We start from the raw sequence: 18,695 nt of genomic DNA, 5'->3' as shown, positions 1-18,695 counted from the left end.
TGTTAAGTAGTCTGAAATCTGCCTTCTATTACTCTTACTAAACAGATAAACGTTCCTCCTCCTTTTATATGCCTATTTACTTCCATATTCAGGGATGCTGCAACGACCTTACGATCACTGATTCGCAGTTCTGCGCTTACGGAGTCGAAAGGTTCGGGTCTGTTTGTTATCAGTAGGTCCAAGATGTTATCTCCATGAGTCGGTTCTCTGTTTAATTGCTCGAGATAATTTTCGGATCGTGTACTCAGTATAATGTCACTCGATGCTCTGTCCCTACCACCCGTCCTAAACATCTGAGTGTTCCAGTCTATTTCTGGTAAATTGAAATCTCCACCTAAGACTATAACATGCTGAGAAAATTGATGTGAAATGTATTCCAGATTTTCTCTCAGTTGTTCTGCCACTAATCCTGCTGTGTCGGGAGGTCGGTAAAAGGAGCCAATTATTAACCTAGCTCGGTTGTTGAGTGTAACCTCCACCCATAATAATTCACAGGAACTATCCACTTCCAGAATGAGATTTTCACTCTGCAGCGGAGTGTGTGCTGATATGAAACTTCCTGGCAGATTAAAACTGTGTGCCCGACCGAGACTCGAACTCGGTCCCGAGTTCGAGTCTCGGTCGGGCACACAGTTTTAATCTGCCAGGAAGTTTCATATCAGCACACACTCCGCTGCAGAGTGAAAATCTCATTTTGGAAACATCCCCCAGGCTGTGGCTAAGCCATGTCTCCGCAATATCCTTTCTTTCAGGAGTGCTAGTTCTGCAAGCTTCGCAGGAGAACTTCTGTAAAGTTTGGAAGGTAGGAGACGAGATACTGGCAGAAGTAAAGCTGTGAGTACCGGCCGTGAGTCGTGCTTCGGTAGCTCAGTTGGTAGAGCACTTGCCCGCGAAAGGCAAAGGTCCCGAGTTCGAGTCTCGGTCGGGCACACAGTTTTAATCTGCCAGGAAGTTTCATATCCACTTCTACTTCACTACAGGATAAACTACTACTAACAACGACAAACACGCCACCACCACCAGCTGCATGCAATCTGTCCTTTCTAAACACCGTATGTGCCTTTGTAAAAATTTCGGCAGAATTTATCTCTGGCTTCAGCCAGCTTTCCGTACCTATAACGATTTCAGCTTTAGTGCTTTCTATCAGTGCTTGAAGATCCGGTACTTTACCAATGCAGATTCTACAGTTTACAATTACAATACCGATTGTTGCTTGGTCCCCGCATGTCCTCACTTTCCCCCGCACCCTTTGAGGCTGTTGCCCTTCCTGTACTTGCCTGAGGCCATCTAACCTAAAAAAACCGCCCAGTCCACCCCACACAACCCCTGCTGCATGTAGTGGACTCCTGACCTATCCAGCGGAACCCGAAACCCCACCACCCTATGGCGCAAGTCGAGGAATCTGCAGCCCACACGTTCGCAGAACCGTCTCAGCCTCTGATTCAGACCCTCCACTCGGCTATGTACCAAAGGTCCGCAGTCAGTCATGTCGACGATGCTGCAGATGGTGAGCTCTGCTTTCATCCCGCTAGCGAGACTGGCAGTCTTCACTAAATCAGATAGCCGCCGGAAATCAGAGAGGATTTCCTCCGATCCACAGCGACACACGTCATTGGTGCCGACATGAGCGACCACCTGTAGATGGGTGCACCCTGTACCCTTCATGGCATCCGGAAGGACCCTTTCCACATCTGGAATGATTCCTCCCGGTATTCACATGGAGTTCACATTGGTTTTCTTCCCCTCTCTTGCTGCCATATCCCTAAGGGACCCCATTACGCTCCTCACGATGGAGCTCCCAACTACCAGTAAGCCCACCCTCTGCGACCGCCCGGATCTTGCAGACTGAGGGGCAACCTCTGGAACAGGACAAGCAGCCATGTCCGGCCGGAGACAGAGCCTAAAACTGATTCGTCAGACAAACTGGAGAGGCCTTCCGTTCAGCCCTCCAGAATGTCTTTCGCTCCCTGCCACACATCGAGACGACCTCCCACTCTACCATAGGTGAGGGGTCAGCCTCAATGTGGGCAGTATCCCGGGCAGCCACAGCCATAGTCCGATCGGCGGATGCGTGGGACGAGCTGGCCCTCCCTGACGAACCCCCATCCGGACCCCCACAGTGGTGCCCATTTGCAACAGCCTCAAGCTGCGTGACCGAAGCCAACACCGCCTGAAACTGGGAGCGAAGGGATGCCAACTCAGCCCGCATCCGAACACAGCAGTTGCAGTCCCTATCCATGCTAAAAACTGTTGTGCAGAGAACGTCTGAACTAATCTACAGAGAGCGAAAACAAATGGACACATAATTTAAATGTTATTAAAATACAAGGTTGCCTAGTAAATGCAGTAATGCTGCTAGTTGCGCACTGCTGACACACTGCTCGGCGGCGGAAGGAGACTACGCGATTTTACACTATTCAGGTACTAAATCGCGATGCTATAACTCTCAAATACTATAATACGCCCGAAATTTATGAATTAAACAATGCAAGTACCCCAAAACACGCAAAGAAATTAAGAATTAAACTATGTAACAAATAAGTCAGGTAAGAGATACGACTTGCTGCTGGCAGCTGCTTATCCAACGGCGACAGGGAGCACACTGGCTGTGACCAACCTTAGTAGTAAAGAAGTATTAAATTAAAACGACATGCCTGATGCGGGAGTTTTTCTGCATGAACAGCGAAAATGTAGCAAGCAATGAACGTTTTCCCTTCGATCATTTTCCTGGGGTTGTCAGCGAGAAAAGTCTCGCAAACATTTGAAATTATGCGAATGGTAGGTTGCAAGTCACTAGGTACCCTCATTCTCAAATACTGGATGAACATAGTGTGGCCGTTTACGAGTCGTGAACTCAGCTACATTTTCTCCCCCTCTTCCACCCTCTCCCCTTTGAGAGGGAGGTGCTTCTTTTCCCCACAGTGCTAGTTTGCAGACAAGTTTGGTTCAAATAAATCCAGTGCTTTAGGACCCAGTGTGGAACATACGTACACACCTAAACACATTCACTTTATAATATTTATGGATTCAGTTTCAGGGAAAGTAAGAGGATTATAGCCGCAGCCGTGCGTGGCTCGTGTTCCCGCCATCAAGTATTTTACACCCTGTTTTTAACGTACTTCCAACTCACTACGTTAATTTAAATTTCTACTGTCACTGAGTTGCTGCTTTGCCTGACCGTGAGTGGCGTTAGCAGCGCGTATCGATATATCCTCTCTCGTAGTATCTATGCTCGACTGCTATTACTTCCCGCTCGTTGTCTGTTGTAAGTTAGTTGGTTGCTGTTCGGGTTGCGAGTTCGGGTCTGGCAGTCAGTGGCAACGCGTCTGGAGCGCAATCCGGACCTACCAGTCGGGTAATTGCAATGCAGCACTAGTGCAGTCGGTTTGGAGCAGCAGTGAGCTCTGCGTCGACATGGCTCTCCTGACCATTGCCGCCACGCATCACTTGAGCCGGGCCACGGTCTTGGTGGATCGTCGGTCGGTCGTCCTACCGGACGACGCGTTTTGGCTCGCCGATGGTTCATGAGTCGGCTGTGTGTGTGTGTGTGTGTGTGTGTGTGTGTGTGTGTGTGTGTGTGTGTGTGTGTGTGTGTGTGTGTGCGTGCACGCGCGCGGGCATCGACTCCCGGATTTGTCTTCGTGCATACTTAGTTACTGTTGGGCATTGTTCACGTCTACGTGCAAGTGTTTGTCAGGTTGTGTGTGTGTGTGTGTGTGTGTGTGTGTGTGTGTGTGTGTGTGTGTGTAGTAGATGTTATTTCCACTGACGACTATCTTAGATGTTGTCGGCATTGTGAGAGGAGTCGGTCGGTTGCTGAGGACGAAGGAAGTTATCACCGCGTGGTGCAGTCGGCTGGGTCCGCTGGCGGTCCATGCACAGTGTCGGAGCGTGTGTGGAGCTGTCCGATCGCTACGAGCTTCGTGGTTCACCGACCCAGGACGTCAAAGTTGAGTAGTGGTTTCAACTACCCAAGCCCCGTCCATTCATGCTGTGGTGGTTCGTTTCGATGGTGTGCTGTTGGGGAGGTTTTCCCGTGAGCAACTCAGAGTGTTTCTACTGCTGAAATTTAGCCGCCATGCAGTGCAATTAACTATTTTGGTCGACTACAATTTGAGTGCACCAGGGAAATTTTGTCTTGTGGCCGTTAGTGTTCTGGTTACCTGCCCTCGGCACTGACTTAAATTCAGTGTTCTTTGAGTGAAGTTAACTATATTACCGTGTTTCAAATTCAAGTGTACCAGCGAAATTTTCTGCATAGTGGCCATTAGTGTTCCGCTTGCGTGTCCTGGCCACTAACGTACTTTCAGGCAGCGTCTTTTCCTCACCTGTTGTCGCTGTCCAACATGGTGTGTAATTTTGACGGCTAATACACAATGCATTGTGGATTATCACGTTTGTAACCTTTCGGTTTGGGTACTCATGTACTGATTGACGGAAGGCAAGTCGTTGTGTCGGTCTGTCCGTGGCTGTCCCCTGTTTGGGTTCCGACGGGTCAAATGTAGCTAGGCTCACCACCTGTCTCGCCTAAGTGAACAAGGGCAGACCGACCTCACTGGAGGCTTCTGAGTGCCACCGGTGTTTAATTATGTGTTGTCAGCCACTTTAATTTCAAGGCTTTTGGTTATTTTCCTTTTTCTTAAAAATTTTTAATTTTAAAATTTATCTTTAAAGCTTAAACATTGCGGCCTTCTGCCTTGTGGCCTTCAGCCATTTGTATTGCACCTTGCATATGTAAGTTCTATCTGCTTAGCCTTAAGGCTTTCCACATAGCCGTGACGCATTTCTTAACTTATTTGATTTGCCTCTTTAACTGCATTTTAATCTTGTTGATTCTTAAGATTTCTTGTTGTTAAACATTCTGGCCTTCTGCCTTTAAAAATCTATGATAATATATTCTAAAATTTTGAAATTTGTGGCCCATTGCATATGTTTGTATTGCACTTTGCATATGTTTGCTGTTTTTTTAAATATTTTATTGCTATCTTAATTGGATTTTTTATCTTGCTGATTTGTTAAGATTTCTTGTTTGGAGGCCTTCAGCCGTGAAAGAGTTGCATTCAGTAAAGGTCCGGCTATGCGCCGCTTTGGCTGTAAAGGTTATTAAATTACAATAAATGGCAATTAGAAGGAGAAACTGACCTCAGCCTTTGGCCCTTTCCACAATCCTATTACCTGTTCTGCCCAGCGGATTTATCGGTATATTACTCAATTTCCCTTATAGGAATAGCCTATGTACATGTTACAAAGTAATGAATAGATAAAAGTTGTTGTATTTTTGTCGTGATAGAACCAACCAGTGTGTTGTCTTGGGAAGATTCCTTGGTAGTCATTATTTAAAGTTTAGTATACGCTTAGGCGTTTATCAATGAGCTGGTGGATAAACAGAACTGTCGCCAGTGTAAATATCCTAAATGTGCGCAGATGTGCATAATTAACGTAAGTAATTTATAATGTTCAGTGATATGTATAACCCTACAAACTAATTCAAAAGTGTTGGTTTCTTGTTTCACGATGCCAATGACCTAGGTCAGTGGTGTTACTGAATTTGGTTGATAAACCATTTGAAGTAAAACTGCTAATTGCTGAACACTAGTGCACAGACTCTAATACAGTCGTGAGTTAAACATTTGTTAAACAGACGCTCAAGGAATGCAACATTCAGTTCTAGTTAACGTCGTTCAGTGTTAAGTATACTGCGAACATAACGCGCGCTGCGCGCACGAATGCTAACTGCTGCTGTGAAAATGGTTAATGACGAACTGTAGTCTATAAAGTAGCGATGCAGGACGCAAGTACACTATGTGATCAAAAGTATCCGGACACCCCAAAAACATACGTTTTTCATATTAGATGCATTGTGCTGCCACTTACTACAAGGTACTCCATATCAGCGACCTCAGTAGTCAGACTTCGTGAGAGAGCAGAATGGGGCGCTCTGCGGGACTCACAGACTTCGAACGTGATCAGGTGATTGGGTGTCACTTGTCACACGTCTGTACGCGAGATATCCACACCCCTAAACATCCCTAGGTCCACTGTTTCCGATGTGACAGTGAAGTGGAAACGTGAAAGGGCACATACAGCACAAAAGCGTACTGGCCGACCTCGTCTGTTGACTGACGGAGACCGCCAACAGTTGAAGAGGCTCGTAATGTGTAATAGCAGACATCTATCCAGACCATCACACAGGAACTCCAAACTGCGCCAGGATCCACTGCAACTGCTATGACAGTTAGGCGGGAGGTAAAAAAACTTGGATTTCATGGTCGAGCGATTGCTCATAAACCACACATTTCGCTGGTGAATGCCAAACGACGCCTACGTCGATGTAAGGAGCGTAAACACTGGACGATCGAACAGTGGAAAAAAGTTGTGTGGAAAGACGAATCACGGTACACAATGTGGCGATCCAATGGCAGGGTGTGGGTGTGGCGAATGCCCGGTGAACGTCGTCTGCCAGCGTGTGTAGAGCCTACAGCAATATTCAGAGGCGGTGGTGTTATGGTGTGGTCATGTTTTTTCATGGAGGGCCGGAACCCCTTGTTGTTTTGCATGGCACTATCACAGCACAGGCCTACATTGATGTTTAAGCACCTTCTTGCTTCCCACTGTTCAAGAGCATTTCGGGAATGGCGACTGCATCTTTCAACGCGATCGAGCACCTGTTCATAACGCACGGTGTGTGGCGGAGTGGTTACACAACAACAACACTCCTGTAATGGACTAGTCTGCACAGAGTCCTGACCTGAATCCTGTAGAACACCTTTGGGATGTTTTGGAACTCCGTGTCAGACCTCTTCGATCGATATCGATACCTCTCCTCAGTGCAGCACTCCATGAAGAATGGGATGCCATTGCCCAAGAAACCTTCCAGCACCTGATTGAACTATGCCTGCGATATCTCGGCGGAATTTGATGTACAATGACGTCCCGTATGAATCATTTTAACCTACGCGCAGCGCATATCTGTTAAGTGGCACGTACATTTGTATGAGTAGTCAATGTTGTGCCCTCGATGTTTGTAAATTAGCAGTTAACACTTCCTGAGCGTATTACCTCAATTTAAAGTGAAATTGATACTATCAAATGTCTTCGGCATTAACGTTCATTTAAATGAGTTTCACCTACTAACATTTATAATGTAAAGTTTCATTGTGAATGTTCATCTTTTTGAGTGTACCTCTGTTTAGTGAGCATCTATGTTACTAACACATTTTCTTTCAGGAAGAGCAGTACCTGTATTGTACCAATGCACAGTGACTTACTTCTTGTGTTTCATGAGTCATCTATTGCTCTACTGCTGTTCCTATCTAGCGCTCCTCAACCATTGGCTACCGATGCCTTGCGTATTTTGTAGCCTTGGTGTATCCCGCCACACCGTATGGACTCGGCACTGATGTAACTATATCTTAGTTGGTGACGGACTGGAGTGCTCCTGCTATAGAATTTTGAGTTGATTTCCTGTGGGACCAGGGTGAATATCGGGGCATAAATAATGCAATTGAGATATTAATGGCACCCATTTCAAGGCGACGTGACGAAAAAGATCGTAATTGCTCTCTCGGTGTTGTGTTGAATACAAAGAGCAAAACAGTTGTATACAACATGTAGCCTTCCAATGCTTCCTTATTCCTTTATCTATTAGGTATTCATGAGCTACATGCGTGTTCGCAAATCATATTGGCATATGAAGTAATACACTCGCTTTTTTCCAGGGCTCTTTGTACAAGGGTGAGTCAAATGAAAACCTTAAATATTTTTTAAATATTATTTATTGTGCAGAGGGGTTACAAAGCTGTATCACTTTTCAACATAATCTCCCCCACGCTAAATGCAAGTCCTCCAGCGCTTAGAAAGTGCATAAATTCCTTTGGAAAAAAATTCTTTTGGTAGTCCGCGCAACCACTTATGTACCGCGTGGAGTACTTCTTCACCAGAACAGAACTTCTTTCCTCCCATTGTGTCTTTGAGTGGTCCAAACATATGGAAATCACGTGGGACAAGGTCTGGTGAGTATTGTGGATGAGGAAGACACTCAAAATGCAGGTCTAAGATTGTTGCAACTGTTGTACGGGCAGTGTGGGGCCTTGCATTGTCATGTTACAAAAGAACACCTGCTGACAGCAATCCATTTCGCTTTGATTTGATTGCAGGCCGCAGATGATGTTTTAGGAGATCTGTGTATGATGCACTGATGACAGTGGTCCCTCTAGGCATGTAATGCTCCAAAAATGACGTCTTTTTCGTCCCAAATGTGAGTCAGCATAATCTTCCCTGCTGATGGTTCTGTTCGAAACTTCTTTGGTTTTGGTGATGACGAATGGTGCCATTCCTTGCTCGCTCTCTTCGTTTCCGGTTGGTGGAAGTGAACCCAGGTTTCGTCCCCTTCTCGTTCAAAGCGCCGAAGTAGTTCTTCACAAGCATCAACATGTCATTCTGTCATTCCAGGAGTCAGCTGCCGTGGCACCCATCTTGCAGACACTTCCCCGAAACTGGAGCACATCATGCACAATGTGGTGTGCTGACCCATGACTAATCTGTAAACATGCTGCAATGTCATTCAGCGTCACTCGGCGGTTTTCCTTCACTATGGCTTCAACTGCGGCAATGTTCTGTGGAGTCACAACTCGTTGTGCCTGACCTGGATGAGGAGCATCTTCGACTGAAGTCACACCACTTGTGAACTTTCTACTCCATTCGCAGACTTGCTGCTGTGACAAACATACATCACCGTACTGAACCTTCATTCGTCGATGAATTTCAATAGGTTTCACGCCTTCACTACGCAAAAACCGAATAACAGAACGCAGTTCGTCGCTGGTGCAAGCCGCAAGTGGGGCGGCCATATTTATACTGATACTGCGACGGAATGTGTGCATCTGCATTATGCTGCCACCTACAGGCCACTCTGCATGCTTTTTGTAGCACGCTTACCAACTTGCAGGATAACGGCGCGAAATTTCGATTTGTTATTACAAATTTAAGGTTTTCATTTGACTCACCCTCGTATGTGTAGAATATTTGATTTGTCTGTGGAACAAGTGGCTGTAAATTTTCGGTAATACAATTCAGAAATAATGTATGTGAGTATGAATGTTAGTTAATGTTAGTTGAATTGAGCACACTCTGAGTATTGAATTTGTAGCATGAAATGACAAACTATTGTGATGTGAAAACACATTCCGTTGATTAACTAACTACTTGCAAAATGAAACTATGTGAAAATAAGTTAAACAACGCTTAGGATCAATAAACCACAAATAATGTTGAGTAGGTCAAAAGTGTAATAATTGTGTCAAAAAACTGAAAATAACTTTCACTGAGACGCTACACCATTCCAAGCAACTCAAAGTCGTATGTTCACTTGAAACAAAGAGTAAGAAAAGCAGATTGTATATTTTGTCTCCCAATGAGTCTCTTTGTAAAATATACCCCAGTCGCGAAAGAAGTCTCTTACAGAACATGTAATAGAATAATTCATCATTATTTTTCATCAGTCTGAGAGCCTTATCAACTGGGATTAATAGAAGAGGTGGAAGAGGTCCAACAAAGAGATTGCGCTTTGTCGCGGGATCGTGTAGTCAACGCGGGGGCGTTACGCAGGTGTCAACAAACTTCAAAGGCAGAAGCCACAAGAGAGGCGGTGTGCATCATGGCCGGATTTCTAGTTGATATTCCCAGAACATATCTTCCACGAAGAGTCATTGTACACCTTATGATCCATCCCTGGAAATTTATTTGCAGTCCCATATTTTCCTTTGCCTTTCCACTTCGTGCCTTTTGTGAAAATGCTAATAAATACCATCTGTTGAGCATTATTTCCGATCATTCTTAGTGTAAGTAACGCAAAAACTGAAAAGGAAAGACGTATCCCCATAGGGACTTGACCCAAAGACCCTTGGATTACTGTTTTGAACTTTTCCCGCTGCGCCAACAGCTGCTTGCAAACTACCATAACGTAAATGGATTCCGACCCGCGCCAAAAAATTCTGTTCTTTCTAAACACTTGACCATCTGGACTCCCACCTCTGTCACTTTCATTTCCGGCCAAGACCTGCGTAAACCATAAATTTGGGGGAAATCGGTGATGAGCAAGTAGGCGCCGTAATACGTCGTATCTGAGAAACGTCTGGTTTCTGGACCTATGTTTGATAGGATTATTTGTTTGATAGGATTATTTGTTTGTTTTCTTCTGCTCTACCGACCCTCTCGTTTCTCCCTATAATAGTCAAACACCCCACATACTGGCATTGGCTTGTTGCAAGTGCCTCCCAACGCGGGCCGATGGGTATGTCAGTTACTGCGCTCTATCGATAGGGGTTTCCGAGTCATAAACATTTCCAGAAGATTGTACAAAGCTACGATGGTCACTCAAAAAGAAATGCACACTATTTCTGTAAAAATGCAGTTTTCATTCTGCATGTGCGAAGGTTTTACAGTGTGTAGATACATCCTTCCCACTTGTTTTCAAACTTAGTTCAACCTGTTCCCGTGAGTGGCGCCGTCACAGCATGTCTTCAAGATGGCTGCTACACTTTACGTTCGTCAGAAGCAACGTGCTGTCATAGAATTCCTGTACTGCGAAAACGAGACAGTGCGAAACATCCACCAGAGGTTGAAAAAGGAGTATGGACATGCTGCTGTCGATCGCAGTACAGTTAGTCTGTGGGCAAGCAGGTTACGTCATGAAAGCGTGCACGGCAATATTGAGGATTGTCCTCGCAACGGCAGGCCTCGTACTGCACACACTCCAGACAATGTGCGGAGAGTTAACGAATTGGTGACTGCTGTCAGACGCACCACAGTGAACGAATTATCACGCTATGTTGGGATAGGGGAAGGAAGTGTTTGCAGAATACTGAAAGTGTTGGCGTTAAAAAAGGTTTGTGCCAGGTGGGTTCCCAGGATGTTGACAGTGGCTCACAATGAAACAAGAAAAACGGTATGCAGCGAACTTTTGGAACAGTACGAGAATGGTGGGGATGAATTTCTTGGAAGAATTGTGACAGGTGATGAAACATGGCGCCATCATTTTTCACCAGAGACGAAGAGACAATCAATGGAGTGGCATCATGCAAATTCACCCAAGAAAAAGAATTCAAAACCACACCTTCTGCTGGAAAAGTTATGGCTGCAGTGTTTTTCGATTCAGAAGGACTCTCGCTTGTGGACATCGTGCCAAGTGGAACCACCATAAATTCTGATACATATGTGATGACACTGAAGAAACTTCAAGCTCGACTGAGTCGTGTTCGACCACATCGGCAAAAGCGGGATGTTTTGCTGTTGCACAACAATGCACGGCCACATGTCAGTCAGAAAACCATGGAAGCGATCACAAAACTCGGATGGACAACACTGAAACACCCGCCTTACAGTCCTGACCTGGTTCCATGTGACTATCATCTCTTTGGGAAACTGAAAGACTCTCTTCATGGAACAAGGGTTAAAGATGATGACTCCATTGTGCGCACTGCCAAACAGTGGCTCCAACAGGTTGGTCCAGAATTTTTCCATGCGGGTACACAGGCGCTGATCCCAAGATGGCGTAAGGCAGTAGAGAGGGATGGAAATGATGTGAAGAAATGAAAATATTGTTCCTAAAGGATGTAAAGGATGTAAAACTCTCAAACATGTAGAATAAAATATGGATTTTTTTAAAAAATAGTGTGCATTTCTTTTGGGGTGACCCTCATACATTTATCGTTTTAGATTAAACGTAACTGTGAAACTTACTGTCTTTACCGTATTTGGGACAAACGCGAATAAGACTTCAGGCCTCTAAACGACAGATTCGACTCTGGTCAGTCGTTCTCCGCTACCTTTACGTGGCACTAGCATCCTACCCTTAGAACTAGAGATGGAAAGTGCCTGGTCGTGTTACTTGTGCTCGTAGACGCCGGGACAACTATGCATACCCTCTTCTCACATGATATCCTGTGAACCACGGATGAAGGGCGAGAGGCAGATTCCATATTCCTGGATTTCGGACAGCGCTTCACACCGTGCCCGACAGCAGACTTACGGCGAAATTACGAACGTACGAAGTAGCTTCTCAGATACGTAAGTGGTTCGAATACGTCTTAAGTGACAAGATTCAGTATGTTCTTCTGCACGATGAGTGTCCATCGGATACGACAGGAGTGCCCCATGGGAGTGTTACAGGATCGCTGTTATCCTCTATACACACTACTGGCCATTAGAATTGCTACACCACGAAGATCACGTGCTACAGACACGAAATTTAACCGACAGGAAGAAGATGCTGTGATATGCAAATGATTAGCTTTTCAGAGCATTCACACAAGGTTGGCACCGGTGGCGACACCTACAACGTGCTGACATGAGGAAAGTTTCCAACCGATTTCTCATACACAAACAGCAGTTGACCGGCGTTGCCTGGTGAAACGTTGTTGTGATGTCTCGTATAAGTTGGAGAAATGCGTACCATCACGTTGCCGACATTGATAGAGGTCGGATTGTAGGCTATCGCGATTGCGGTTTATCGTATCGCGACATTGCTAACAGTCATTGGATGTCGGCCAACGCGAGCAGCAGAATATGGAATCTGTGGGTTCAGGAGGGTAATATGGAACGCCGCACTGGATCCCAATGGCCTCGTAGCAGTCGAGATGACAGGCATCTTATGCGCATGGCTGTAACGGATCGTGCAGCCACGTCTCGATCACTGAGTCAACAAATGGGGACGTTTGCAAGACGACAACCATCTGCAAGAACAGTTCGACGACGTTTGCAGCAGCATGGACTATCAGCTCGGAGACCATGGCTGAGGTTACCATTGACATTGCAACCCAGACAGGAGCGCCTGCGATGGTGTACTCAACGACGAACCTGCGTGCACGAATGGCAAAACGTCATTTTTTCGGGTGAATCCAGGTTCTGTTTACAGCATCATGATGGTCGCTTCCGTGTTTGGCGACACCGCGGTGAACGCACATTGGAAGCGTGTATTCGTCATCGCCACATTGGCGTACCACCCGGCGTGATGGTACGGGGTGCCATTGATTACAAGTCTCGGTCACCTCTTGTTCGCATTGACGGCACTTTGAACAGTGGACGTTACACTTCAGATGTGTTACGACACGTGGCTCTACCCTTCATTCGATCCCTGCGAAACCCTACATTTCAGCAGGATAATCCACGACCACATGTTGCAGGTCCTGTACGGGCCTTTCTGGATACAGAAAATGTTTGACTGCTGGTCTGGCCAGCACATTCTCCAGATCTCTCATCAATTGAAAAAGTCTGGTCAATGGTGGCAGAGCAACTGGCTCGTCAGAATACGCCAGTCACTACTCTTGAAGAATTGTGGTATCTTGTTGAAGCTGCATTGGCAGCTGTATCTGTACACGCCATCCAAGCTCTTTTTGACTCAATGCCCAGGCGTATCAAGGCCGTTATTGCGGCCAGAGTTGGTTGTTCTGGGTACTGATTTCTCAGGATCTATGCACCCAAATTGCTTGAAAATGTAATCACATGTCAGTTCTAGTATAATATATTTGTCCAATGAATACCCGTTTATCATCTGCATTTCTTCTTGGTGTAGCAATTTTAATGGCCAGTAGTGTAGATAAATGATCTGACGTAATGAGCAGCAATCTGCTACTATTTGACGATAGCGCTGTGGCGTATGGCAAGGGATCGACGTTGAGTGACTAAAGGAGGATACAAGATGACTCAGACGTAATTTCTACTTGGTCTGATGAGTGGCAGATTGCTCTAAATTCAGAAAAATGTAAATTACTGCAGATGAGTTGGAAAAGCAATCCTATAATGATCGAATACAGCATCAGTAGCATGCTGTTTTACGCAGTCCCGTCGATTGAACATCTAGACGTAACGTTGTACAGCGACCTGAATTGAACAAGATCGTAAGGACGATAGTGGGGAAGACGAATGGTCGATGCTGGTTTATTAGCAGAATTTTAGGAAAGTTCAGTTCGCCTGCAAAGGAGACCGTTTGTAAAATGCTAGTGCGACCTATTATTCAGTACTGAAGGAGATTGTTTAATCCGACCTAGTGGAGGTTTCACAAAGGATTCGAAGCAATTCAGGTACGTGCTGCTAGATTTGTTCCCCGTAGATTCAATTATGACCGGAATGTTACGGAGCTGTTCCGGGAATCCAGGAGGAACACTACTAAGAAAATTTTGAAAAGCGGCATTTGAAGCTGTCTGCAGAACGAATCGACTGCGGCCTACATGTACTCGTATTTCGTGCAAGGGCCACGAAGGTAAGAGAAACTTGGTCTCGTAAGGAAGCATGCAGTCTTGATTCCCTGGCTCTGTTTGTGAGGGAAATACGAATGGAAATCACTACTAGTGGTACAAGGTGCCTCTGCCATGCACCACACGGTGACTGAAGTACGTATGTAGATGTGATAATAGGTGAATGTGGCACTAGAGTCGGACGCTTTTGATGATTTTTACAAGTCTTGCTCTCTTTCCACGACTAGCTCTACCTTGTATTCGAGCAATTGGTGATGTACCCCACCATTATTGTCTTTTCAGACAGCAAATCGTACGCGTGCCAACTTTGGGAATTGTGCAACTCTTTCCATATCTCTCTCTCTCTCTCTCTCTCTCTCTCTCTCTCTCTCTCTCTCTCTCTCTGACACATGCCTATGGAGAGTGTTTCTCACCGTGTCGAGGTAGGCGTCGGAGTTAACATCGGTGGGGCCGTCCTCTGCTGTGACGAGGACTAACAAGGCGAGCAGCGGCAGTAACGAACCCTTCCGCTGGACGGCAACCATGACGTACACCGCACACTGTTCTGTCGCGAGGGCGATGAGGTCTATATGCGACATTCTCAAGGTGACTGCCTTATCGGAAGACGTGTGGCAATAAGTGCGAACAGAAAGTTATTCGTGCATACCACTCGAGCCTTGTAAAAGGAATAAACAAGGAAAACAGGGTGACGTCACAGATAAGGAACATAACAGTTATAAAGAAATGAAGGCGACGGTCCCACATTTTACAAGCTGTGTAATTACCGTGTGAAGCAGTCATTCGCTTGACAAGTGAAAAATATACCTTCGTCCTGTCGTAAAAGGTAGTTGCTCCGGTACAAGCTTAGTTATTGTGTAACAGAAAGGAAACGCGCGCAATTTACTACGAATGTGTTGTCCAATTTTGATCTTTATCTTGCAGCTGTTAATATGGATACTTCTTTCTCCCGAAGGGAAGGCCTGGTTCAGTTAGGAGAGGAGTCAGCGTGGATTGTGGAAAATGGGAAAGATTTTAGGCTGACTGAAACTTTCAGAAGGGCTTGTATAGCGCGTTCACCATTGCCCTTGACGTGTAATGGTCTGGCCTCCTATTCGGGCCATGGTAAGGAATCACGAACTTAAATTTCTCTGAGTTAGTTCGTAAATAAAACACCTAGTTACCGGTGACATCTATACAGTAGAGAGAAATCTTCTTGACCTCACAGCTGAGTCTGACGGTTAAAAGTTAATTAGTTTTCGACACAAAAAAATGGTTCAAATGGCTCTGAGCACTATGGGACTTAACATCTGTGTTCATCAGTCCCCTAGAACTTAGAACTACTTAAACCTAACTAACCTAAGGACATAACACACATCCATGCCCGAGGCAGGATTCGAACCTGCGATCGTAGCGGTTGCGCGGCTCCGGACTGAGCGCCTAGAACCGCGAGACCACCGCGGCCGGCTTTTCGACACAAGTCCCAGACAGTTGTTAAGACACAAGTCATGTACATATCTGACTTTCTTATCTTTTTCAGCCACATTCACCGGTCTCTTTTACCCACGTGTGACAGAAGAAGGGATTTTTTTCATATGAAGAGCTTTGCCTTCACTATGAAGGCCATTTCTCATTAATGTTTAACGAGAACTCAACGAAGTCATGAAACGGTCCTAAGTATTGTGTTCCTATGAAGTCTAAGATTTCGTATTACACTGTGCTTTTTTTTTCCATATCAGCAGTCTTTTGGTTGCTGTGATGCGACCCGCCGCCCGAGCGGGATTAGCCGAGCAGTCTAGGGCGCTGCTGTCATGGACTGTGCGGCTGATCCCGGACGAGGTTCGAATCCTCCCTCGGACATGGGTGGGTGTGTTTGTCCTCAGGATAATTTAGGTTAAGTAGTGTGTAAGCTTAGGGACTGATGACCTTAGCAGTTAAGACCCGTAGGATTTCACTTTTTTTTTTTTTTTTTTTTGTTTGTGACCCGCCACGAATTCCTCTCCTGCGTCAACCTCTTCACTTCGAAGTAACACTTCCACCCTACATTCTCAGTTATTTATCAGATGTATTCCAGTCTGTCTTCCCCTACAGTTTTTGCCGTCTACGGGTCCCTCTGGTACTATGGAAACTGTTCCCTATTACATTAACGCACGTCCAGCCAGCCTCTCCCTTGTAATAATTAGTGTCTTTCTACACCAATTCCGCGGTGAATCCCCTCATTTTAACATTCTCAACTTTCCGATTCTCTCCTTTTCCATCATTCCCATAGCCTACGATTGATTTCCACATAATGCTGTGTTCCACACGTCCATTCTCAGAAATTTCTTCCTCAAATTAAGGCGTGTGGTTGGTACTGGTGAACTCCTTTTAGCCAGGAATCCGCTCTTTGACCGTGCTAAGCTGCCTTTTGTGTCCTCCTTTCATCGTACGTCATACGTTATTTTACTTACTCGGTAGTGGAATTCCTTCATTTTATTCTTGGTCATAAAAATTAATGTTCATCGCTAATCGCATTTCTGTTATTCCTGATAACCTTCGCCTTTCTTCAGTTTACTCTCAATTCATAGTCTGTACTCATTAGACTATACATTCCATTCAACAGATCGTATAATTCTTCTTCACTTTCACTAAGGATAGCAATGACATTAGCGAATCTTATCATTTACATTCTTTCGCCCTGAATTTTAATCGCAGTCTTGAAATTTTCTTTCGCTGGGTGTTGTGTGATGTCGTTAGGTTAGTTAGGTTTATGTAGTTTTAAGTTCTAGGGGGCTGATGACCATAGATGTTCAGTCCCATAGTGCTCAGAGCCATTTGAAACTTTCTTTCATTTCCGTAAATGCTTCTTCGATGGGTAAATTAAATAGGGGAGAAGGTATGCATTCCTCTGTTGCGCCTTCCTTTCCGAGCACTTGATTGTTCCCTGTTATATGTTACTCGTCTTTCTCTGTAACTTATAATTTTTCTCAGAACTTTGAACATTTTTCACCGTTTTACGCTGTAGAACACTTTTTTAGGTTTGCAATTCCTATGAACGTGTAATGAGTTGTTTTTTAAAAATCTTTCTTGCATCATCAGTTACAATGTCAAAACAGTCTCTGTAGTGGATAATATTTTTCCGAAAATGATGGTGTGTTTCCAGTGTCATAAATTGTACACACCGACTTGAATAGTTGGTTTGGTCTCCACTTACCCTTAATCACTACTTAAAATTCGAAGAAATGGTTATTTGACTGCAAGTCTTCCAAAGCACTGTTAAATTCTGACTCTAACACTGGATCGCCTATTTATCTCATATTGACTTCCATTTCTTTTCGGTGACGTCATCAAACAAATCCTCCCACTCATGATGGTCTTCACTGTACCCTTTTGATCTACCTGCTCTTCCCTTTGCGTATTTCAGTGAAATTGCTATAGCATTTTTAATTTTGATGCTCTGGCTTTTAATTTCCTGGGCGGTTGTTTGTGGTTTTCTATGTGTTAAATCAATCTTTCCGATAGCTATTTCTCTTTGAGCATCTTCACATTTTTCCTGCAGGCATTTTTCCTGCTGTTGATTTCATTCCCGAGTGACTTACGTTGCTGTATTCCTGCCTTTTGTACTTCCTTCTTTCGTCAAGCAGGTGAAGTATTTCTTGTGTTACCTAAAGCTTTTTCGCAGCTACATTTCTTGTAGCTAAGTTTGTCTACCTAACTTCTGTAGTTGCTTTTTATAGAGACATCCATTCTTCTTCAACTGAAGTTTGTATTATGGTACTCATTATGTGAGTATTTACAGTCTTGCAAAACTTCAAACACACTTCGTCATTCCTCCTTCCAACTTATGTCCCATATGGTTCTTCCGGACAATTCTAAACTGTAATCAAATGTTCTTCATCATTAAACTGTCATCTAAGCCTATGTCTGCTCCTGGATACGACTTACAATCTCGTATCTGAATTCGGATCCCAGTCTGACACGATGTAATACAGTTGGAATATTTGGGTATCTGTGGGCCTTGTCCGAGTGTACCTCCTTCTCTTAGTTTTTGAACATGATATTCCCTATTACTTGCAGATATTTATTGCAGAATTCAGTTGCTCTTCTTCCTCTCACATTCCTCCTACCAATTCCATATTTTCCTGTATGTTTGACTTCGACTTTTTCTGTGCTGGTGTAAGCTGTCGCTAGCACTCCGAGCGGCAAGGAGGCTGCGAGAAGATCGATAGTAGGTATCGGAGCAAGCGAGCGTATCAGGAGAGAGGCCAAAGACAAACTCGCAAGAAACGTGCCGCCAACGCCCTTTCGACCGCCAGTATTTAGATCGCCGGACCAGAGGACGCTGTCAGTCAGTCATCCAGTGAGTCAACGAGTCGTCATTAGTCACATCCCAGCTTCCAGCTCAGAGCTGGTCAGTACCTAGCGACCAAAGAAGTGTGAACAGCAGGACGTGTACTCCACTAACTGTGAGGCTAATGTGGACTATTA

General features: G+C 45.0%; 1 protein-coding gene across 1 annotated transcript in view; it reads right to left on the bottom strand.

Annotated features, from left to right (window-relative positions):
* Positions 1 to 14,778, bottom strand: part of LOC124805250 (lipase 3-like) — a 146,806-nt gene extending 132,028 nt beyond the window's left edge. The window contains exon 1 of the mRNA XM_047265762.1: positions 14,666 to 14,778. Within this exon, the coding sequence (XP_047121718.1) occupies positions 14,666 to 14,776 (111 nt within the window). The 5' untranslated portion in view covers positions 14,777 to 14,778. The remainder of the gene's footprint in view (positions 1 to 14,665) is intronic.
* Positions 14,779 to 18,695: the final 3,917 nt, after the last annotated feature.

This window comes from Schistocerca piceifrons, chromosome 7 (genome assembly GCF_021461385.2).
Source record: "Schistocerca piceifrons isolate TAMUIC-IGC-003096 chromosome 7, iqSchPice1.1, whole genome shotgun sequence".
Classification (NCBI taxonomy): Eukaryota; Metazoa; Arthropoda; class Insecta; order Orthoptera; family Acrididae; genus Schistocerca; species Schistocerca piceifrons.
This window is presented reverse-complemented; position numbering and strand designations above follow the sequence as displayed.